The sequence below is a fragment of the Vipera berus genome, assembly GCF_964194415.1.
Source record: "Vipera berus genome assembly, chromosome: 1".
Lineage (NCBI taxonomy): Eukaryota > Metazoa > Chordata > Lepidosauria > Squamata > Viperidae > Vipera > Vipera berus.
This window is the reverse complement of record NC_138202.1, coordinates 286,439,341-286,457,361: the sequence shown is the minus strand read 5'-3', so window position 1 is coordinate 286,457,361 and position 18,021 is coordinate 286,439,341. Positions and strand designations below refer to the sequence as shown.

The following is an 18,021-nucleotide window of genomic DNA, read 5'->3' as shown; positions in this document are numbered from 1 at the left end:
TGCTTTTACAACGTTAGAATATCCTTGCTTGGATGGCTAAGCTTTACCATTGAAGAGGAGCCATTACAGAGAGCAGGGAATAGTTGGAGTTTCAAAATTTCCTCAGTAGTTTTATGAAACTGCCTACTGTATTTACACCTAGCAATAATAGAACAGGCTGAATTTAATATAATTATTTACAGTTATTTGCATTTAATTATTTACAATTTTAGGTGGTAGTATACAGGGACGCGGTGGCTCAGTGGGTTAGGACACTGAGCTTGTCGATCAGATGGTCGGCAGTTTGGCGGGTCGAATCCCGAGTGCCGCGTAACAGAGTGAGCGCCTGTTACTCGTCCCAGCTTCTGCCAACCTAGCAGTTCGAAAGCACGTAAAAAATGCAAGTAGAAAAATAGGGACCACTACGGTGGGAAGGTAACAGCGTTCCGTGCGCCTTTGGTGTTTAGTCATGCCGGCCACATGACCACGGAGACGTCCTCGGACAAGCGCTGGCTCTTCGGCTTTGAAACGGAGATGAGCACCGGCCCCTAGAGTTGGAAACGACTAGCACGCTTGTGCGGGGGAACCTTTACCTTTACTTTTTTATACTTGTAAAGTATATATTTTCAATGTATTCTTTTCAAAACATGTAAATTTATTTTCTTTCTTTTTTTTAATATGGACAGGTACATGGAGTAAATGCGAATCAACTGCAGATTCATTCTTGATCAAAATATATGAAGAATGAGAAATGAATTGCGTAAGGCTATTGTCTGAAACAGCAACAGGATCCAATTTTAGATATATTCTTATTCTATTTATAATGGAAATGTTACAGCAACACCACTGGTCTTGAAGATAAAACATAACGTTCCATTTTCTTTGGATATGTGTGATAAGAAATCTTTACAAGAAGAAAAGCACAAGCCTAGCAGAGGTTCCTCAAAATACAGGGAATCTGTAAGAATTATGCAATCAGATGATTACTTTGCCAGAAAATTTAAGGCTTTGAATGATAATATGGGTCCTCCTATATCTCTAAATACCAGCAACAAAAGTGAAAATATTAACTCAGCCAATGGTACTCCTGCTGTGCCTAAAATGGGAGTCCGAGCCAGAGTATCTGAATGGCCACCTAAGAAAGAGTGTGTCAAGGAACTACCTAATGCTACCTGGGAAGATAGGCCTCAAAGTGAGAGTGGAGGATTAGTAAATGGGGATCAGGATGAAGGACAGCAAAAGGAGCAGCTTGATTTGGAATTTGCAGGACCCAAGTATGCTCTAGGAGACATTTTTATCCATTCTCCACATAGGGGACTTCATCCTATAAGGCAAAGAAGTAATAGTGATGTTACAATCAGTGACATTGACACTGAGGATGTTCTGGACCAGAATGCTGTAAACCCAAATACAGGAGCAGCTCTTCATCGGGAATATGGAAGTACTTCATCAATTGACAGACAAGGCTTGTGTGGAGAGAACTTTTTTGCAATGCTTCGTGGCTATACAGTAGAGAATGTTGAGCATAAAATACATGCACCGTTTGGACTTCCTGAATTTTTCCACGGTGACTCCACAATTTCTCCAAGTCTCCATGCTGCAACTCAGATTTCAAGAGGAGAATTTGTCAGAATTTCTGGACTGGACTATATGGATAGTACCTTGCTTATTGGTAGAGATCAGGAAAAATCTTTCAAATGGAGATTAAAATCAGAATCAGTAGAAACATCTCTTTTTAAAAAACTGAGAACTGCTAAAAGTGAACACGAAGCACTAAAATTCGCATCTGAACTAGAGGATAGTAGATTTGAGAAGAATGTTCATCCTTGGAATTGTCAAAAGTGCTTTGCACACTACGATGTTCAGAGTATTCTGTTTAACATAAATGAAGCAATGGCTACTAAAATTAACGTGGGCAAAAGAAAGAATATAACCACCGGGGCATCAGCTGCATCGCAAACTTCAATGGCAGCAAGTCAGATTGGGAGCTGTGAATCTCCTTTGGGAAGTAAAGAGGACCTAAATTCAAAGGAAAATTTAGATGCCGATGAAGGTGATGGGAAGAGTAATGATTTAGTACTGAATTGTCCTTATTTCAGGAATGAAACTGGTGGGGAAGGTGATAGGAAGATTGCACTCTCTAGAGCAAATTCAGCATCTTTTTCTTCAGGAGATAATTGCTCTTTTGAATCTTCCCTAAGTTCACATTGCACCAATGCCGGTGTTTCTGTCTTAGAAGTACCACGGGAAAATCAACCAATCCACAGAGAGAAAGTAAAGCGTTATGTGATAGAGCACATTGATCTCGGTGCCTATTATTACAGGAAATTCTTCTATGGAAAAGGTGAGTGATTTTCTTCAGCATCTTTATTTTCGAAGTGTTAGTGCTAGGATTTTATGTTCCTTTTAAATAAACTCATTTAGTTACTGGAAATGCATATTGCTTTGCTGGAGTTGGATTTTTGTCTAGTTTTGTTCTTTCTGGTTATTACAGAAAACCATAATTAGAATTATTTTTAAAAAGTGAATATGACATGAACAATGTTCTTTAGACTATAAGCCATACTATTTCAAAGGAGATGGATATATCTTGACTTTCTTTGTGAAATTCAGGAATTTAAAAAATTCTGTGATATCCTCAATTAATCTTCTCAGGGCTGAACTTGCTTAATTCCCTCTTAATTTTGGTGCCAAAAGCTCGGCAAAATAATTGAAGTAGAGTTTAACCAATTTAGAAAAAATATCACCTAAATTATTATCTTTTTTCTGGTAATTTTATGCTGCTGAATATTATTTAATTTCTGATCAATTAAAAATCCCAAAACCTCTTCATATATACTATTGCCAAATTAGTTAATTCTGTTGATGAGCATTGCTAGAAGGTGGTTTTCAAACCAGTTCTGAAACCATCTAATGGCAGGGCTGTTTTAATTAGTTTGCTAATCTAATGGCTACAGTCTTTCTTTTCAACATGTAAATAGACATATATTGTGTCTACAGCATTTTCACAGTCCACTAACAAAGTTTACCAGTTTAAAAAATGAGATAAGAGTAGTCATTATTTATTCTTGATCCATCTGTGGTGATTTTTAACACTGCATTGTTTCCAAATAATTTAATAATTTTGTCTAGAATTTTCCAGATTTTGAGTACTATATTTTAGTTTTCTGATTCTTCTCCTTTGATTAAAGATAGAGCCATTTGACCTCCTTCATGCATCTGATATTTCAGCTGTTCTCCACAAAGCAAAATACCTGGTTGAAATAAAGTGGCATGTCTTGATACTTTTATTAGTGGCACTGTAGTAGAATGCTTTCCAGTTTGCTGCCTTGAATTGAATTGCTTCTATTATTAGGCTCGAGGTAACTCTGTGAAATGAAGTGGTGCCACTTTGCAAAAAGCCAATTTACCATGTTTTCATCATCCTCAAATAAATAAAACTTGCTGGTCACAATTACTAGCAGAACACAAGGCTCTTGTTGGAGAAGATGAAGCCAAGTAGTTTTGCTTTTTCCATGTTACCTGGTAGTATTTTACAATTTCGCTGAGCAGCTGTTGTATTAATCTTTTTTTTATTTGAACATATTTAAATATGTCCATATTGTTTATATTAACAGCTTTCTGAGCTTTAGCATTCCAGTCTCAATTTTCCCATCCATCCACCCACCCATCCATCCATCCATCCATCCATCTTCTTTACTACCCATCTCACCTAAGTGACTAGTAACTTGTCCCTCCTTCCACAATAGTATGTGTCCTTTTATTATTATTATTCTCAGATCATTGCAAGCCTTTTGAACAGTCACATCAATTTCTTCTTTTTCTTGACATTGTACTTGTTTGGGGCCATACTTTTAATATCTGTTTTAAATTTATATTACGTACCCAGTGATACATAAAACATGTGCACTACTTTTCAAGTTTATTAATTTTCTAAAATATTTTGTCTTATGTGCTATGTTTGAATGTATGACTAGAAACATTGTGAAATCCATTTAAGTCAATCTTCAGAAAGAAACTCTTCTGACTGCAGAAGTGGTAGATACTTAAACTAATTTTTGAAAAATAGTTTTGTTTTCCAAATACGTAAAGATTCTTAATATTGTTCTAAATGAAACATTATTAAATAAACAGGCATGTTGGTTCCCAATATTGCAATTGTGTTCCAGATGCATACTTTTTAGTATTGAAAGTTAGACATTTACTTACGTGGAGTAAATAGGCACTGTGATTATGACAGTGTATCATATGGGTAAAACCTGCCATTTTTGTAGAAAATGAATATTCTAACTTCCAAGAGGAATTTCATGGTGTGAACAGTCCCCCCACCCCTTTGATGGAGCAGTTCCCCCCATCGATAGAAAACACTCACAATTTATTCCTGGAATAAAGAATATAGACAAATTATTATGAACGGGGAAGGGATCAGTGAGGATATTTTTTTAAAGGTGGGAGAACATGCTTGAGAAAATGATAGAGTTTACAGAAAAAGATTTTGTTTCTTCCCTGCATATCTAGGTTAATGGGTTGAATGAGTAATTGAGGGAGAGAGGGAGAATTTGTGTAGAGAACAATTATGTTTTAGTGCACTCATATCAAACTTTGAATCAGTGGGCTCCAATTTTATATAGTCTTTGAATCTGGAAGTCAAAGCCCTGTTGAATCATAACACTAAATGGATTTTTATAAGTTGGCATAATTTTCATTAGCCTTACATAAAGAGAAGAATTATTCCTAGAATAAATTGCATGACAATTAACTTTGCAAAGCTTCCAAAAGAGGTGCTGTATTTGTTTAAAAATTTTTATGGTTGCCTGCCTTAATTAATATAAATCAACTAATGTAATGTGATGAATAAAATGACAAAAAAACAAAAACAAAAAAGAAACAATAAAAAAAATTGAATTCTCCTTTAAACATTTTTCTAGCAGATATAATGCTGGCTTTTCTAATACCCTGTCCACAATGGTGGGAAAAACCGTATCTTCAAGTCCTTTGAAAGATCAACAGTTTGACATCAGGGTCACAAAACCATAAAAAAAATAGGTCAAAATGTTGATTCTTCCAAGTAAATTTCTTTATTGTTCCATACCTAAAGAAGAATCTTACCAAACTGAAGCACTCTATTACCTACGTCAAGCATATATTCTGAAAACTATTATGGAGGGACTCTTTCACTCTCTCTCTGTCACATAAACTATCTGAATTGAGGTGTCTTCTTTCTGTGGAATGCACCTCCTTCCTCCTGGGAATGCAAATGACTACATTCCATCACACACTCCCAACATCAGCAAATTTAGAAGTGAGAAGCTACAGGTTCAATAACAAAACTAACAATTTCCTGATCCTAAACATATAGTGCCATGGTTCTCCAACATGGTGACTTTCAGGATTTTTGAGCTACAGCTCCTATCATGCTTAGCCATCTAGCCGTTGGCTAAATCACATTAGGAATTTACATTGGGAGACTACTAGATGAGGTTGTGTGTCCTACTATCAGTGATTACCTTGCTTTGCGTGATGTTGATAAGCAAATTGTTAATAATGAAGCATATTTGATATGCTTTAATACACTTTAATAATACAAGTATTAATGAAGAATACATGTAAAAATCTATCTTCTTTATTGTAGATATAATCCAAGAAGCACATTTTAATAGTATTGGCTTCTTGTGGATAATTAATTCTTATGCTGTTGAAGTTAATGGCATTTAAAATATGTTTACATGTATTGAATTTTGCCTATTGTGAATTGAAGATAATATCTTTTCTTTTTTCTTTTAAAAGGGTATTTCCCAATATAAGTTAAACTGATTTTAGAATAATATAGATTACTGGAATATCTAAATTAAGAATATCAGGCAAAAATATGATCTTAGTCATTAATTTGTTAATCAGTATTTAGCTGAAAATAGTATTGTGTAGATGTTCTCAATTTTCATCATGCTTTTAGGTATAAAATTTGTCATAAAAATAAAATTGGTATTAGTAATAGAAGAGCATAAGGAAGGATAATCTAATATCAACCAGTGATTTTCATTTGTGATATAAAGAGGAATCTGTCAGACTAATGTTTCATTATTATTTTATCTGTTTTTACATTACAGAACATCAAAACTACTTTGGAATAGATGAAAATTTAGGACCTGTGGCAGTTAGCATCCGAAGGGAGAAGTTTGAAGAAGGAAAAGAAAAAGACGGTTCACAATTCAACCATCGTATAGTGTTCAGAACAAGTGAGGTAGGCTTTCCACAGTGCTTCAGAATTGAGATGTAAAAGAGAAACAGATTTTTATAGAACTTTTTATTGTGTATTTACTTTATATTCCTTCATATGGAGTGTATGGTTCCACATGTAGATAACTGGATTAATTAAATAGGTTCTCTGAATTTTTTCCAACAGCCATGATCTATGATGGCTGGGGAAAGTATCATTACATTGGCTTTATCTTGTCTTTCTGCACATTAATTCCCAAGGATGGTTGGAAATACTAATCTGTGTACAAACATAGTATTCTATTAACATGCCTTCATGCTTATTTCATAGATTAATTAGAGTGAAACCCTCATTTGGAAAAAATGCCAGTCCAGGTTTATTAATTAAAAAGATCTGAGGAATGCAGCTGTTTCAGATAAAACCATAAAATATTTTCTTGCTTGCTTGGTATTTTAGTGTAAAGGAACCATCCATGTTTGCTACATCTTGTTTTGTATTTTGTATTGTGTATTTTGCATTTTTGCATCTTGAGCAGATGGGTAAGATTTTTTTTATTTTTTGCTGCTTTTAAATATGATGCAGGTCTTTTCTTTCAATAATTAGGCCAACCCCTTAGCATTCTGAGTAAACTTTTCTGCTCAGGTTAGGCTTCTGATCATAATGTAGATAATGGACTCCTATCTAAGATGGCGGCGCCTGGAATGGCTGCGGCTGCATTGGCTCTTGAAGGTGAATAGTTTTGGGAGGGATAGTAAGCGCTATAGGCCACATGATAAGGAAGATTTTAATGTGTTTGAGCAACATGGTGGAACTAAGGTAACATACGACATACGACCGACAATCTTTGCTGGCCTGGTGAGTTTCTAGTTGTTTTGGAACTGTTGGTGAGACCGTTAAAAGTCGTTGGCGCTGTTTGAATTTGTTCTACCAGCAGCAAGATCTGCCTGCTGGCCCAGTGATGGATTCTATTGCAAATCAGGGCTGTTTCCAGAGGAGGCAGAGGAGGAGACGACCTGGAGCTTATGGAGCGAAGGAACTGGATGAGGCTGTCAGCAGGTCCAGAGGAAGAGAGAGAGGCTTTTGGAGGAGTTTTTTAATTTTTTTATTTTAATTACATTTATATCCCGCCCTTCTCCGAAGACTCAGGGCGGCTTACAAACTTAGCAGTAGCCTTCATTCTATGTATATGCCTGCTTATTAGGGCTTTCACACACACCCCAAGCGGCATTATTACAAAGTCAGCTTAATTGCCCCCAACAATCTGGGTCCTCATTTTACCTACCTCGGAAGGATGAGTCAACCTTGATGTTGGAGTTGGTGGCGGCGGCAGCGTGCTCCAGGGGCGAAAAGAAGCAAGGCCTCTTTAAGGAAAAGGTGGAAGAGTCAGGATCAGAAAAAGGAAAGAAGGCGAGGTTGTCAGAATACAAGCGAATTTGAGGGCTAATCCACATGGAGCCCCATTTCCATCTGTCCTGTTTGCCATCGTTCACTCCCTAGAGACTAAAATGGACAATGTGAAATTTGAGCGGGCCCCGAACAAGGAATATATATCGGAGGTGGTGACCCTTTGAGAGCTGTATGCAACAAAATTTCATTTTGATGTATGCCGATTGGTGTACATTCAAAGTGTCAATAAAGTTATCATCATCATCATCATCTGTCCACACTTCGGAGATACCTATAGAAGGCAGGATATGGAGAACTGCTGTCATAAACAACTCAGTGAAAGCAAATGAACTCTAATCAATTATCTTTCAAATAAACTTATCTGATACACATTATTTGAATATTTTAGAATGCAGAGACAAATGTACATGTGTGTATTTCCATGTGCGAATGCTCTTAACAATATATTTCATCACATCAGCTTTCATTGCACAGTTTAGTATGCAAGATAACAATGGCCTTGTTCATTCTATTCCTTGTCATGCATTTGCTCATTTAATACTGATCTTCTGTACTCAGCTTTTATTATTATCTTTTACCATTCAAATAAAACTGAGTAAACAAGTAAGCCACTTTATGTACTGTTGTGCATGAGATGTTTCTATCAATTTCAGGTTTTCATACTTTAGTGGAGTGTTAGTTACACTTTATAATGCAATCATATAAGCATGTATATACATCTTACTTGGAAAAGATTATCCTGTTTTTAATAGCACTTATTTGGACTTTTCCCACAATAGTATGTTTAAATATTTTGAAAATAAATTCAAAGATGGAATGTAATGGTTCTTAAAGTACCAAAACATACTAGAACCTAGTAGTTCCTAATTCAGAAATTAGTTTTCCCCCTCAGTTTTAGCAACTAAGGGAAAGAGCTGTAGGGAATAGTTAACTTTTTCCAAACACAAACAGATGGAGAAAATAGAATCAGCAAATATGCAGAAGCTAAGTATAACTGTAAAGAGGATTATAGAACTATAAACAGACTTGGGAAGAGCATTTGGAAGAAGAACTGACTTGGAAAAAATTAAGAGAGGGAAGTAAGTGAAGGATGCCAATTTCTATTTTTAAATACAATATTGTTTAATATCAATTTATTTATAGAGTTTAAAAATGGACCTGGGTGTTTTATTAAAGTTAAAAGGAAGGGTATTTGAAATACCACTTTTTAAATTGTATGCATTTCTTAAAAAGTAAGATTTGCTTTTTAAATGTGGCTATTGAAAATTTCAGATTTATCATAGGCCTCATGAAGAGTCTTTGTAAAATATACTGTAAGGCCCTGAGTAAGTATGCTGGCTATTACACAGAGGTATATTTCTAGGAAAACATCAGGAAAGTGAAATGAAATAAAATCTAGGTTGACAACATTAGACCTTAAAGAGAATTATTTTTCATTCTGGAAATGAACCGGTCAACTTCTAAGCTAAGTCTAGTTATTTATTCTGTCCTTTCCAAATGCTCCTCTTTTAGTTATCAGAATGAAGCTTTCTTGTGCCAGCCCCACTCGCCCATCACTATCATAACTATTCCCCTAACAGATCATTTTTAGAAGTGAGACATAACTCTGCCAAAGCCCTACTTGGTATGGAAATTTGGACAGAAATTTGCTCTTTTCTCACAATGTTAGAATTCAAGAGTCATCTATTGAAGCAAATGCAGAGAGATTCAGACCTCATAAAACGATTTTATTTTGGATATTGTACAAATAATAGTTAAACCATACAGTTCCCTGTCTTGAAAATAATACATCAGTTTAGACAACCTGGACAAATCCATGGAGGATACCAATGCTTATATCTGCTTACAACCATCTGAATGAAAGTAGCACAGTAGCTTCTAGGAAGATCTGTTATCTTCTTGTTCATGTCTGAACTTGTTGAATGAATCTAATTGACTATTGTCCATCACCAGTCAGTGTGAATTAACAGAGCATTTCTTATGTTCTTATGAGGCCCCAATTACAATCAAGATCCCTCTTGGACTTCTTAAGTGATAGTATATCACCAACAATTTTCTTAATGATTGCAGTGGTTTATAAATGGGTTTAAAGTAAATAAAATCTACCTCCTTTATTCCACAAAGCTCTCCATAGAAGATCCTGCTTATTCTCTACATCATATCCTGCAGCAAGTCAAAGTATAAATCTTGTACCAAAATACTGTTATGCTTCAAAACTTGCAGAATATTAAAAATATGTACCTTTGAATCTGTATGATCATTAACTCTATATTTTATGTAATACACATGTTTGAGATAGTGAGACAAACTAATTGATCCAATAGATCCTATCTGCTTATCTCATAAATTCATTGGCAATACCACTGTTGAATCCAAGTACATATCATGAAAGACAAAGGATATTGAGGCAGAAATATTGCAGGGAAGACTTGGAAATTAAAGTTTTAATCATTTTCATCTAGGAGGTTGGAGATCAAGAATTTAATTCTTTGAATAATCTCTTGATTGTTAATCCAAAAGTGTCACACCATAACTATAAGCAATTGTAGTGCAATGCAAACAAAAGTTCTGGAATCTCTTTATTAATAGATTCTCTTTTGCCCTGACTCACTTTGGAAATTACATAAATTTGAATTTCAGGCCATATCAGAGATAAATTTTCAAGCAGGCTTCTGCAGAAAATATGCTAATAAAATTTATGCAATTTATTTAAAATGGAGTGGAAAGTTTCTGGTCCTCCAGATTTGAACCACAACTCCTAATATCCCTGATTAATGCTCACAGTGCCTGAATGTGGAGAAAGTTGAAAGTCGGTAGCACCTAGAGAGCTACAGCTTCCCTGCTTTATTCAGGGAACTGAGTAAAACATGATGGCATAATAATTTAAATATGAAAGTGATGCTGCTGAAAATATGCTCTCTTCCCCAGAATATTTCACAATGGAAAAGTTAACAAAAAGTAGTAAATACAAGTACAGAATTGATTTAGGCAATTGAATCATATACTGTATATATTTTATCTTTTAAAAATACCATATATATTTTGTTTGAATCAATGGCTTTCTGCCAAGGAGCCATGGTGGCGCAGTGATTAGAATGCAGTATTGCAGGCAAACTCTGCCTACAGCCAGAAGTTTGATCCTGACTGGCTTAAGGTTTTCTCAGTCTTCCATTCTTCTGAGGACCCAGATTGTTGAGGGCAATTTATTGACTCTGTGAACTGCTTACAGAGGACTTTAAAGCACTATGGAATGGTATATAAGTGCTATTGCTATTGTTAAGAGGGATGGGTGGAGGTTAAGATACGTAATTGTGGCTTTGAATGTGGACTGCACACATGCATCACAGTGCCATGGTCACTATTGTTTTGGTCCCCTACAAATGCCACTGATTTGAACTGGTTTCACATCATGAATTAAGCATCAGTGTGTCCACATTGTTAGTTGCTGAAGACTGACTAAACAGATTGAAATATATTTTCTTGTTATTATAGCTTACAACATTGCGAGGAGCCATTTTAGAAGATGCCATTCCCTCTACTGCTAGACACGGCACAGCACGAGGCTTACCTCTTAAGGAAGTACTGGGATATGTAATACCAGAACTGAATATTCAGTGCCTGAGACAAGCTTCCAACTCACCCAAAGTGTCTGAACAGCTGCTTAAGCTGGATGAACAAGGGGTAGATATTGTTTTTTTTAACATTAGTATACCAATGTGTTATTTCCTTTTCATAAATTGAGATTTGAGAATCTGATCTTACCTGTTTGAGGAACCACAGATTTTCACTGCGATGACTTCTCTTAGGTTAAATAACAGAGTAGAAAGAGGATTTTTGCATTAATAGTCATGCAAGCAGATTCAAAAAGTATTGCGTTAAGAGCATCAAATTACATAAAAGGAGAAAATTATTGTCTTGCTAGTCTTTCACCTTTTCCAATTTTCCTTTTCTAATTATAATTAGCGCATTTTATTCACAATACTAATCTTCCTACTGATGTGGGAAATTTGATGGCTCATACAACTGAAATTCTTAATTGGGACTATAACAAGTTAACACTGCATGAGCAATGAAATGAATATATACTTTAAATTCAGAGTGAATAAAGGTGAGATTATCTGGTTTAATGCAGCAAATCTGACTTTCTGCAACATTAAAAGGCATATTTATTTGAAGTAAACTGTATATAAATAGTGTGTGTTTATGTGTTTGTGTTTATATGTGTGTGTGTGTGGAAAAAATGAAACTACTGTTTTAATTATCTTTGTTCATTGGTAGAACATTTATTTAGTCATCTAAATTGTATCAATTTTGTAAAGATGCTCATGTATAAAGGACATATCTTTTCCAGGCTGAGGTATTTTGCTGTGATTTTAAGGCCAGAATAAAATTACATTTGATTTAATTTCATTTAAGTTTAGTTAAAATTGAATGTAGTTAGTATGCTCATAAAAGAACTAATGTTTGAACATTGGAATCATACAATGGTGACAAATTAATAAGAATGTCAAGAAAATTATTTTTTCTACTGATAGTAGTTTATATATGCTTTAAGATCTGATGACTATCAGAACTAAGCACAATGAATTTGATAATACATAAAATTATTCTTAAGTGAGAGGAAATCCCCCCCCCAATATTCTTCAAATGGCTAGGAAAATAGAAAATAATTATTAGTACAACAAGGAATGTATCAAATAGTAGGAATTTAACTAGCAAATAAATGAAAAAAATACACTTTAATTGTCATACATTTTTAGAGTCATTATATTCTTTGAAGTTTTCAGTAATAGCATCTTTTATATAAAGCGTATTCTATTCGTACTGTATATTACTTTATTTACAAATGGCTACCTACAATAAACACATTGCATGTTCATTTAACCAGATGATCTTATATCAGTTTAATAGGTTGCATTCTGGTAAAAGTAAGTTATTTCATTGGCAGATCTACCTCACATACCCTCCCCACATACTTTTCTTAAGGAATGAGGATCTTTGTTTATAAAATAATCCACAGATCATCGTTATGCTGGGACTAGAGAGAAGAATCTTTCATTTGGTTTCAATGAAAACTGGAAAGCTCAAATAACTAATCTTTTCTATGCACGTTCATAATGAAAATTCTGGATAATATGATATTGCTGTAAGAAGAGAAATGTAAAAATTCTGATGAACAACTTGTATTGTAAATGGAAAAGCCTTTCAAAGTTAATTTGCAACATTGGGCTTGCTGCGGTCATCCAAAAAGGATAAAATGCTGCGATTATCCAGTACTTCATGGTTTAGTACTTAAAACGTCGTATTTGCCATTTTAATATTTCAAAATGTTTTACGCACACAAACCATATACAATTTTTTTTAATACGATGAAAAAGTGGATTGGATGGAAGATGGAAAAATATTTACTACTGCCTTTTCTCCCCCCCCCCCCTAATTTCAGCTAAGTTTTCAGCACAAGATTGGAATCTTATATTGCAAAGCCGGGCAGAGCACTGAGGAAGAGATGTATAACAATGAGACAGCAGGCCCTGCTTTTGAAGAATTCCTTGACCTTCTAGGTCAAAGAGTACGACTCAAAGGTTTCAGTAAATACCGAGCACAATTAGATAATAAAAGTAAGTGGCAATGACAAAATGCAATCAAATGTAAGGATGGTAATGAAAGATTGCATTATTATTTTTTTGCTAGAGTAGTACCTGTAAATTCCGCGGGTTTTTCTTCCTCTCTTCTGCAGAAGAGGCTGTTCATAATGCCCTGCAACCATCCCTTTGGACTTAAATGCTTCCATCTCCCTTTGTGGTCTGTCATTATAGGTGCCGATTGTTTTGTGAGGAGCAACCTTAAATCGTAAAGCAAAAAAGTGGGAAGTAGGAATATTGCTTCTGCTACATAACCGATAGATTTTGTGAGGGGCTGGTGTCTGTGGACATTGTGTCAAAGGGTTTGTATTTAATTAAGAGCAGGTTATTTTTACCGGAGGGGGTGCAGTGGCTCAGAGGTTAAATACACTGAGCTTGTCAGCTGGAAATCTGACAGCCTGAGTTTGAGGCCCAAGCATCACGCAATGGGTGAGCTCCTGTTTCCTTGCCTCAGTTCCTGCCCACCTAGCAGTTCTAAAGCATGCAAATGCAAGTAGATAAATAGGGGCACTGTGGTGGGAAGATAGCAGGCTCCGTGCGTGCACCTTTGGCATGTAACCATGCTGAACACATGACCACAAAAATGTCTTCAGACAACGCTGGCTCCCTTGGCCAAGAAACGGAAATGAGCACCTTGCCCTAGAGTCGGATATGACTGGACAGGAAAATCTTTACCTTTTATTTTTACCTGCCAGCGGTGACTAGTTAGCAGTGACTATATACCAGTTAAGTTATATCAGGGGTCTCCAAATTTGGCAACTTTGCAACTTGTGGACTTCTATTTCCAGAATTCCTCAGACAGCGTGACTAGCTGAGGAATTCTGGAAGTTGAAGTCCACAAGTCGTAAAGTTGCCAGAGTTGGAGACCCTTGGGGTTATATGGAATGAAAAAAGTTTAGCATGGGAAAGAACATTTACTTGAAGAAAATGCACTAAAGTGCACTTTAATGTCTATATTTATTCATTTTTGGAATTTCTTTTCAGCTGATTCAACCGGAACTCATTCTCTTTATACGACATATAAAGATTATGAAATAATGTTTCATGTTTCAACTATGCTTCCATATATGCCCAGTAATAGGCAACAGGTATGTCTGATTTGCAATCTTATACAAATATTTGGCTAAGTAGCAGCAACAAAAAAAGTTAGCTTGTATTTTTTTTCCTGTCCAATTGTGTGCTATGAACAGATTACAAAAATTATGATTCATTTAAGTTATTGTAATTTAAATATTCTAAATAATTGTGATATTTCTTTATATTAAAAAAGATCAGGCAAAAACAAAAGAATTAAAAGGGGAGAGATTTTTCTATTGCACAGTATTCCCAGTATTCAGTGATACAAATAGTTATAGAAAATATATTTTTTCTAAAACAAAACTAGCCATCTATTTTATAGTATATAGTATGTCATGCATTTGATTCATTTTTTAATATATTTTGTTATACAGTTTGACATGAATTGCTTACTAAACTATTTGTACCTTATACAATTGGAAGCATATTATGCAGAAAATGTAATGTCTGAAAATGTTTATTTCTAAGTGTTTTTTTTAATATTGTAAAACATTAAGGGTGGCTAAAAATGACGTATTTGGAATTTTATAGAATTTGGGCGGTGTTGCAGTCCTGATTTATTGAAGTTTTTTTTTTGCCATTGACTCTAAAGAATTCAGATTAATAATTTTGTAATGTTGCAATTGTCTGTATTGGTCTTATAGTGTGTTGAATTCAAAGCTTTGCAAGTGCTTTGGGATTATCAGGAATATTTTATATACAAAGTGATTGGAGATTTAAAAATATCTTTCAAAAATAATGTTATCGGGGATAATGTTATCTTTTAAAAATGTTATCGGGGATTATAAGTTTAAAACTAGTGAATAAGCTATTCACAAATTAGATTACTGTTTAAAATATATTATGATATGTGCAGTTTGGAGAAGAAATGGTCATAATTCTACATACCTATAGAAATAATTATGACTCTTACACATGTATTCCAGGTTATCTGGAAGAATTGCAAATCCTGGTCTTTTGTTGATGAGTGGATTGGAGGAAGTGTTAAAAGTAATTTTAACTATGATAGATTTATTAGAATATGCAATTGTGCCTGTAGAATATTTCTAGTTATTTGAGAAGAATAGTATTCAGCAAAAGTATGTAGGTATTTTAAGAATAAAAGGAATAGCTTTGTAAACATGTAGTCTGGTATATAAGAAAAACTGTAATGAAAAATTCCTCTTTGAAATAGAGAGAGAGAGAGAGAGAGAGAGAGAGAGAGAGAGAGAGAGAGAGATATTTTGGAGAAAAAAGGAATGGGAAAGATTAGGAAAAGTCATAACATACACACAAGAAATGGCTTCTTGAATTCTTTCCATCCCTTTACCAGCAGGGTAATAGGCACCATCTGTATTTTATTCTGAGTAAGAAAGTAACTGCGCTTGTATGTGATTCAGCTTTACCTTTGAGTGTTGGTGTGTCTGTGTAAACTGACAAGAATGGAACTGGAATGACCAGCAGGCAAGGAAGGAGACCCCACACACTATAGTAATTTTTGTCCTATTTTGCTCAGTTTTATTTTATTTTATTTTATTATTTTATGTATTTCCTCATTTATTTATTAAATTTATATGCTAGTCACCCCATTCTGCAAAGCGACTCTGCAAAGTAGTATCAGGAGTTTTAACGAAATTTCCTGCAAATTGACAAGAGTCCCGAATCTCTTTACATCATTTCTTTCCCAGCATTCTATTGGATTAGAAATATATTTTTAAAAACCAATAAAACTATCTAATTATATTGTAAATCATTGGACTGAGAAGTGTCCAAAACATACACAGAATGTAATGTAGAAGGGACGGTCTGAAAGAGGACTTGTGAGCTTTCAGTTTAATTTTTTTCCTTCCAAAACTAAAGGGAAGACTCAGGGAAATCTACAGCTTTGCTCAACCAAAAGGTGTGCTCTGTTTTTAATGTTAGAGATCAGTGTTAAGGCTATCCTTTTGCTAAGGCTAAGGACTATAAGCTCTCTTATATGATGGTATTCAATGGTATTGAAAGGTTGATGGTATTCAACCTTTCATTCGCTCCAATAAATATTCTGACAAAGATTATGGGTACCATTAAGGTAGGAAGAAAATACCATTTTTTTTTCTGAAAAGGACACACATATTCATTTTGGTTTTGTACTTGCATGCTACAGTAAATGCTTAGTTACTGCTCATCAATAATTCCTCATCTAATTGAAGAGAGATATCAAGTAAGAAGTTGCAAGCATTAGTCCTGAATGCTCCATTCTTTAATATTTTATGGATGAACAGGTGGGAATAATGATATCAGGTTTTTATGTAACAAAAATTGGATAGAGAGATAAAGACTTAGAAAAGAAATGTGAAATTTTAGATTTTAAGATAACTTTAAATTATCTTGAAGTAGCATAATGAAATTTAACAAATATAAGTGCAGAGCTTCCTTAGGAAACAAAAAATAAAATGCATAGACATAGACTGAGCATTTCTGAGCTAATAAAAGATCTTGAAATAGAGATGAATATGAGCCAGGAGTATAATATGACTGTAAAAAGGCAAAGTATATTTGATCTAAGACTATAAATTGAATAAGTGAACAAACATAGCAAATTCAATTTTAGATATAACAATAGAGGAACAATTTCCAAATCATGGCTATGCACCATGAGTATTATGCCCAGTTCTGGACACTACATTTTCAGAACAATCCAGAGAAATTAGAACAGTTTCAGAGAATGGCAATAAAAACTATAATTAGGAGACTAGAAAATAAGTCAGTGAAGAAAGTTTGAAGTTGGCTATGTTTATCCTTGAAAAAAGGAGACTGAGGGAGATATGTAAACATTATTTAAACAGTTGAAAGAATATCACATAGAATAGGCTTGCTTTGTTGTATTCTCCTCCATTTTAGAGCTGGCAGCCTGTTATTACTGTGCACCCGAAAATGGATCTGTGCTGTTTGCAACATCTAAAGGGCTGAAATTCAGGGTTACTCTTGATGATATGGGCAAGAGATAAATTTAATAAATAAATACAAAAATACCTTGATTGAATTTTGATTCTGCCCAACACTATCTGCAAATTGTTTTCTTTTTTTCTTTTCCTTAACTGATTGAACACTTTAAATGAATTATATGTGTGTGTTTCTTGGATGTCATCTCGTGTTCATCAGGGTTTGTGCAGTGCTGGATAGGTGACTTGAAGAACTTGTGCTGTGAAAGGGCATTAGCTGTGGGAACTGTAAATTACCTAAGAACATGATGTGAGGAGAGGAACCAATGGCCAAAAAGGAAGCGGATTCTGGCCGAAAGGGGGTCAGGATAGTCATTGAAAGGTGATCAGGGACTGGATGGAAGGGGGCAGTACAACAAGAGATCCAAGTTTGCTGATTCAGAACAGATCATTTCAAGTTTTCTGTCCCATTCACATCAACATATCTCTACATTTTCTGCATTTGGTGTCTAGAGATAGAATGAGAAGGAAAACACTGCTTCCAGAGTCAAATATTTAAAACTGTGCTCTGATTGTCTAAGCCATGGGTGTCAAGCTCGCCATGTCATGTGATGTGTCGTGATGTATCGTGACTTTTCGCATTGCTGGAGGTTGGGTGGGTGCGGAATCTGTATGATGCAACCGGACCGCGTGCTGGCAGTTTGACACCCCTAATTTAAGCTATAAGTGGGCCATGAAATGCAGGCAGTGGCACAAGGACATGTCCTCTGGAAATGGTTAGTTAGCTGTTCTCAAA

At 34.9% G+C, this 18,021-nt stretch overlaps 1 protein-coding gene across 3 annotated transcripts in view; it reads left to right on the top strand.

Moving 5' to 3' along the window:
* Positions 1-231: 231 nt before the first annotated feature.
* Positions 232-18,021, top strand: part of SIPA1L2 (signal induced proliferation associated 1 like 2) — a 71,011-nt gene continuing 53,221 nt past the window's right edge. For all 3 annotated transcript variants that reach the window (XM_081314956.1, XM_081314955.1, XM_081314954.1), the window contains exons 1-5: positions 232-2,323; positions 6,087-6,220; positions 11,096-11,284; positions 13,047-13,221; positions 14,230-14,333. In XM_081314956.1, coding sequence (XP_081171082.1) covers positions 868-2,323; positions 6,087-6,220; positions 11,096-11,284; positions 13,047-13,221; positions 14,230-14,333 — 2,058 coding nt within the window. In that variant the 5' untranslated portion in view covers positions 232-867. The remainder of the gene's footprint in view (positions 2,324-6,086; positions 6,221-11,095; positions 11,285-13,046; positions 13,222-14,229; positions 14,334-18,021) is intronic.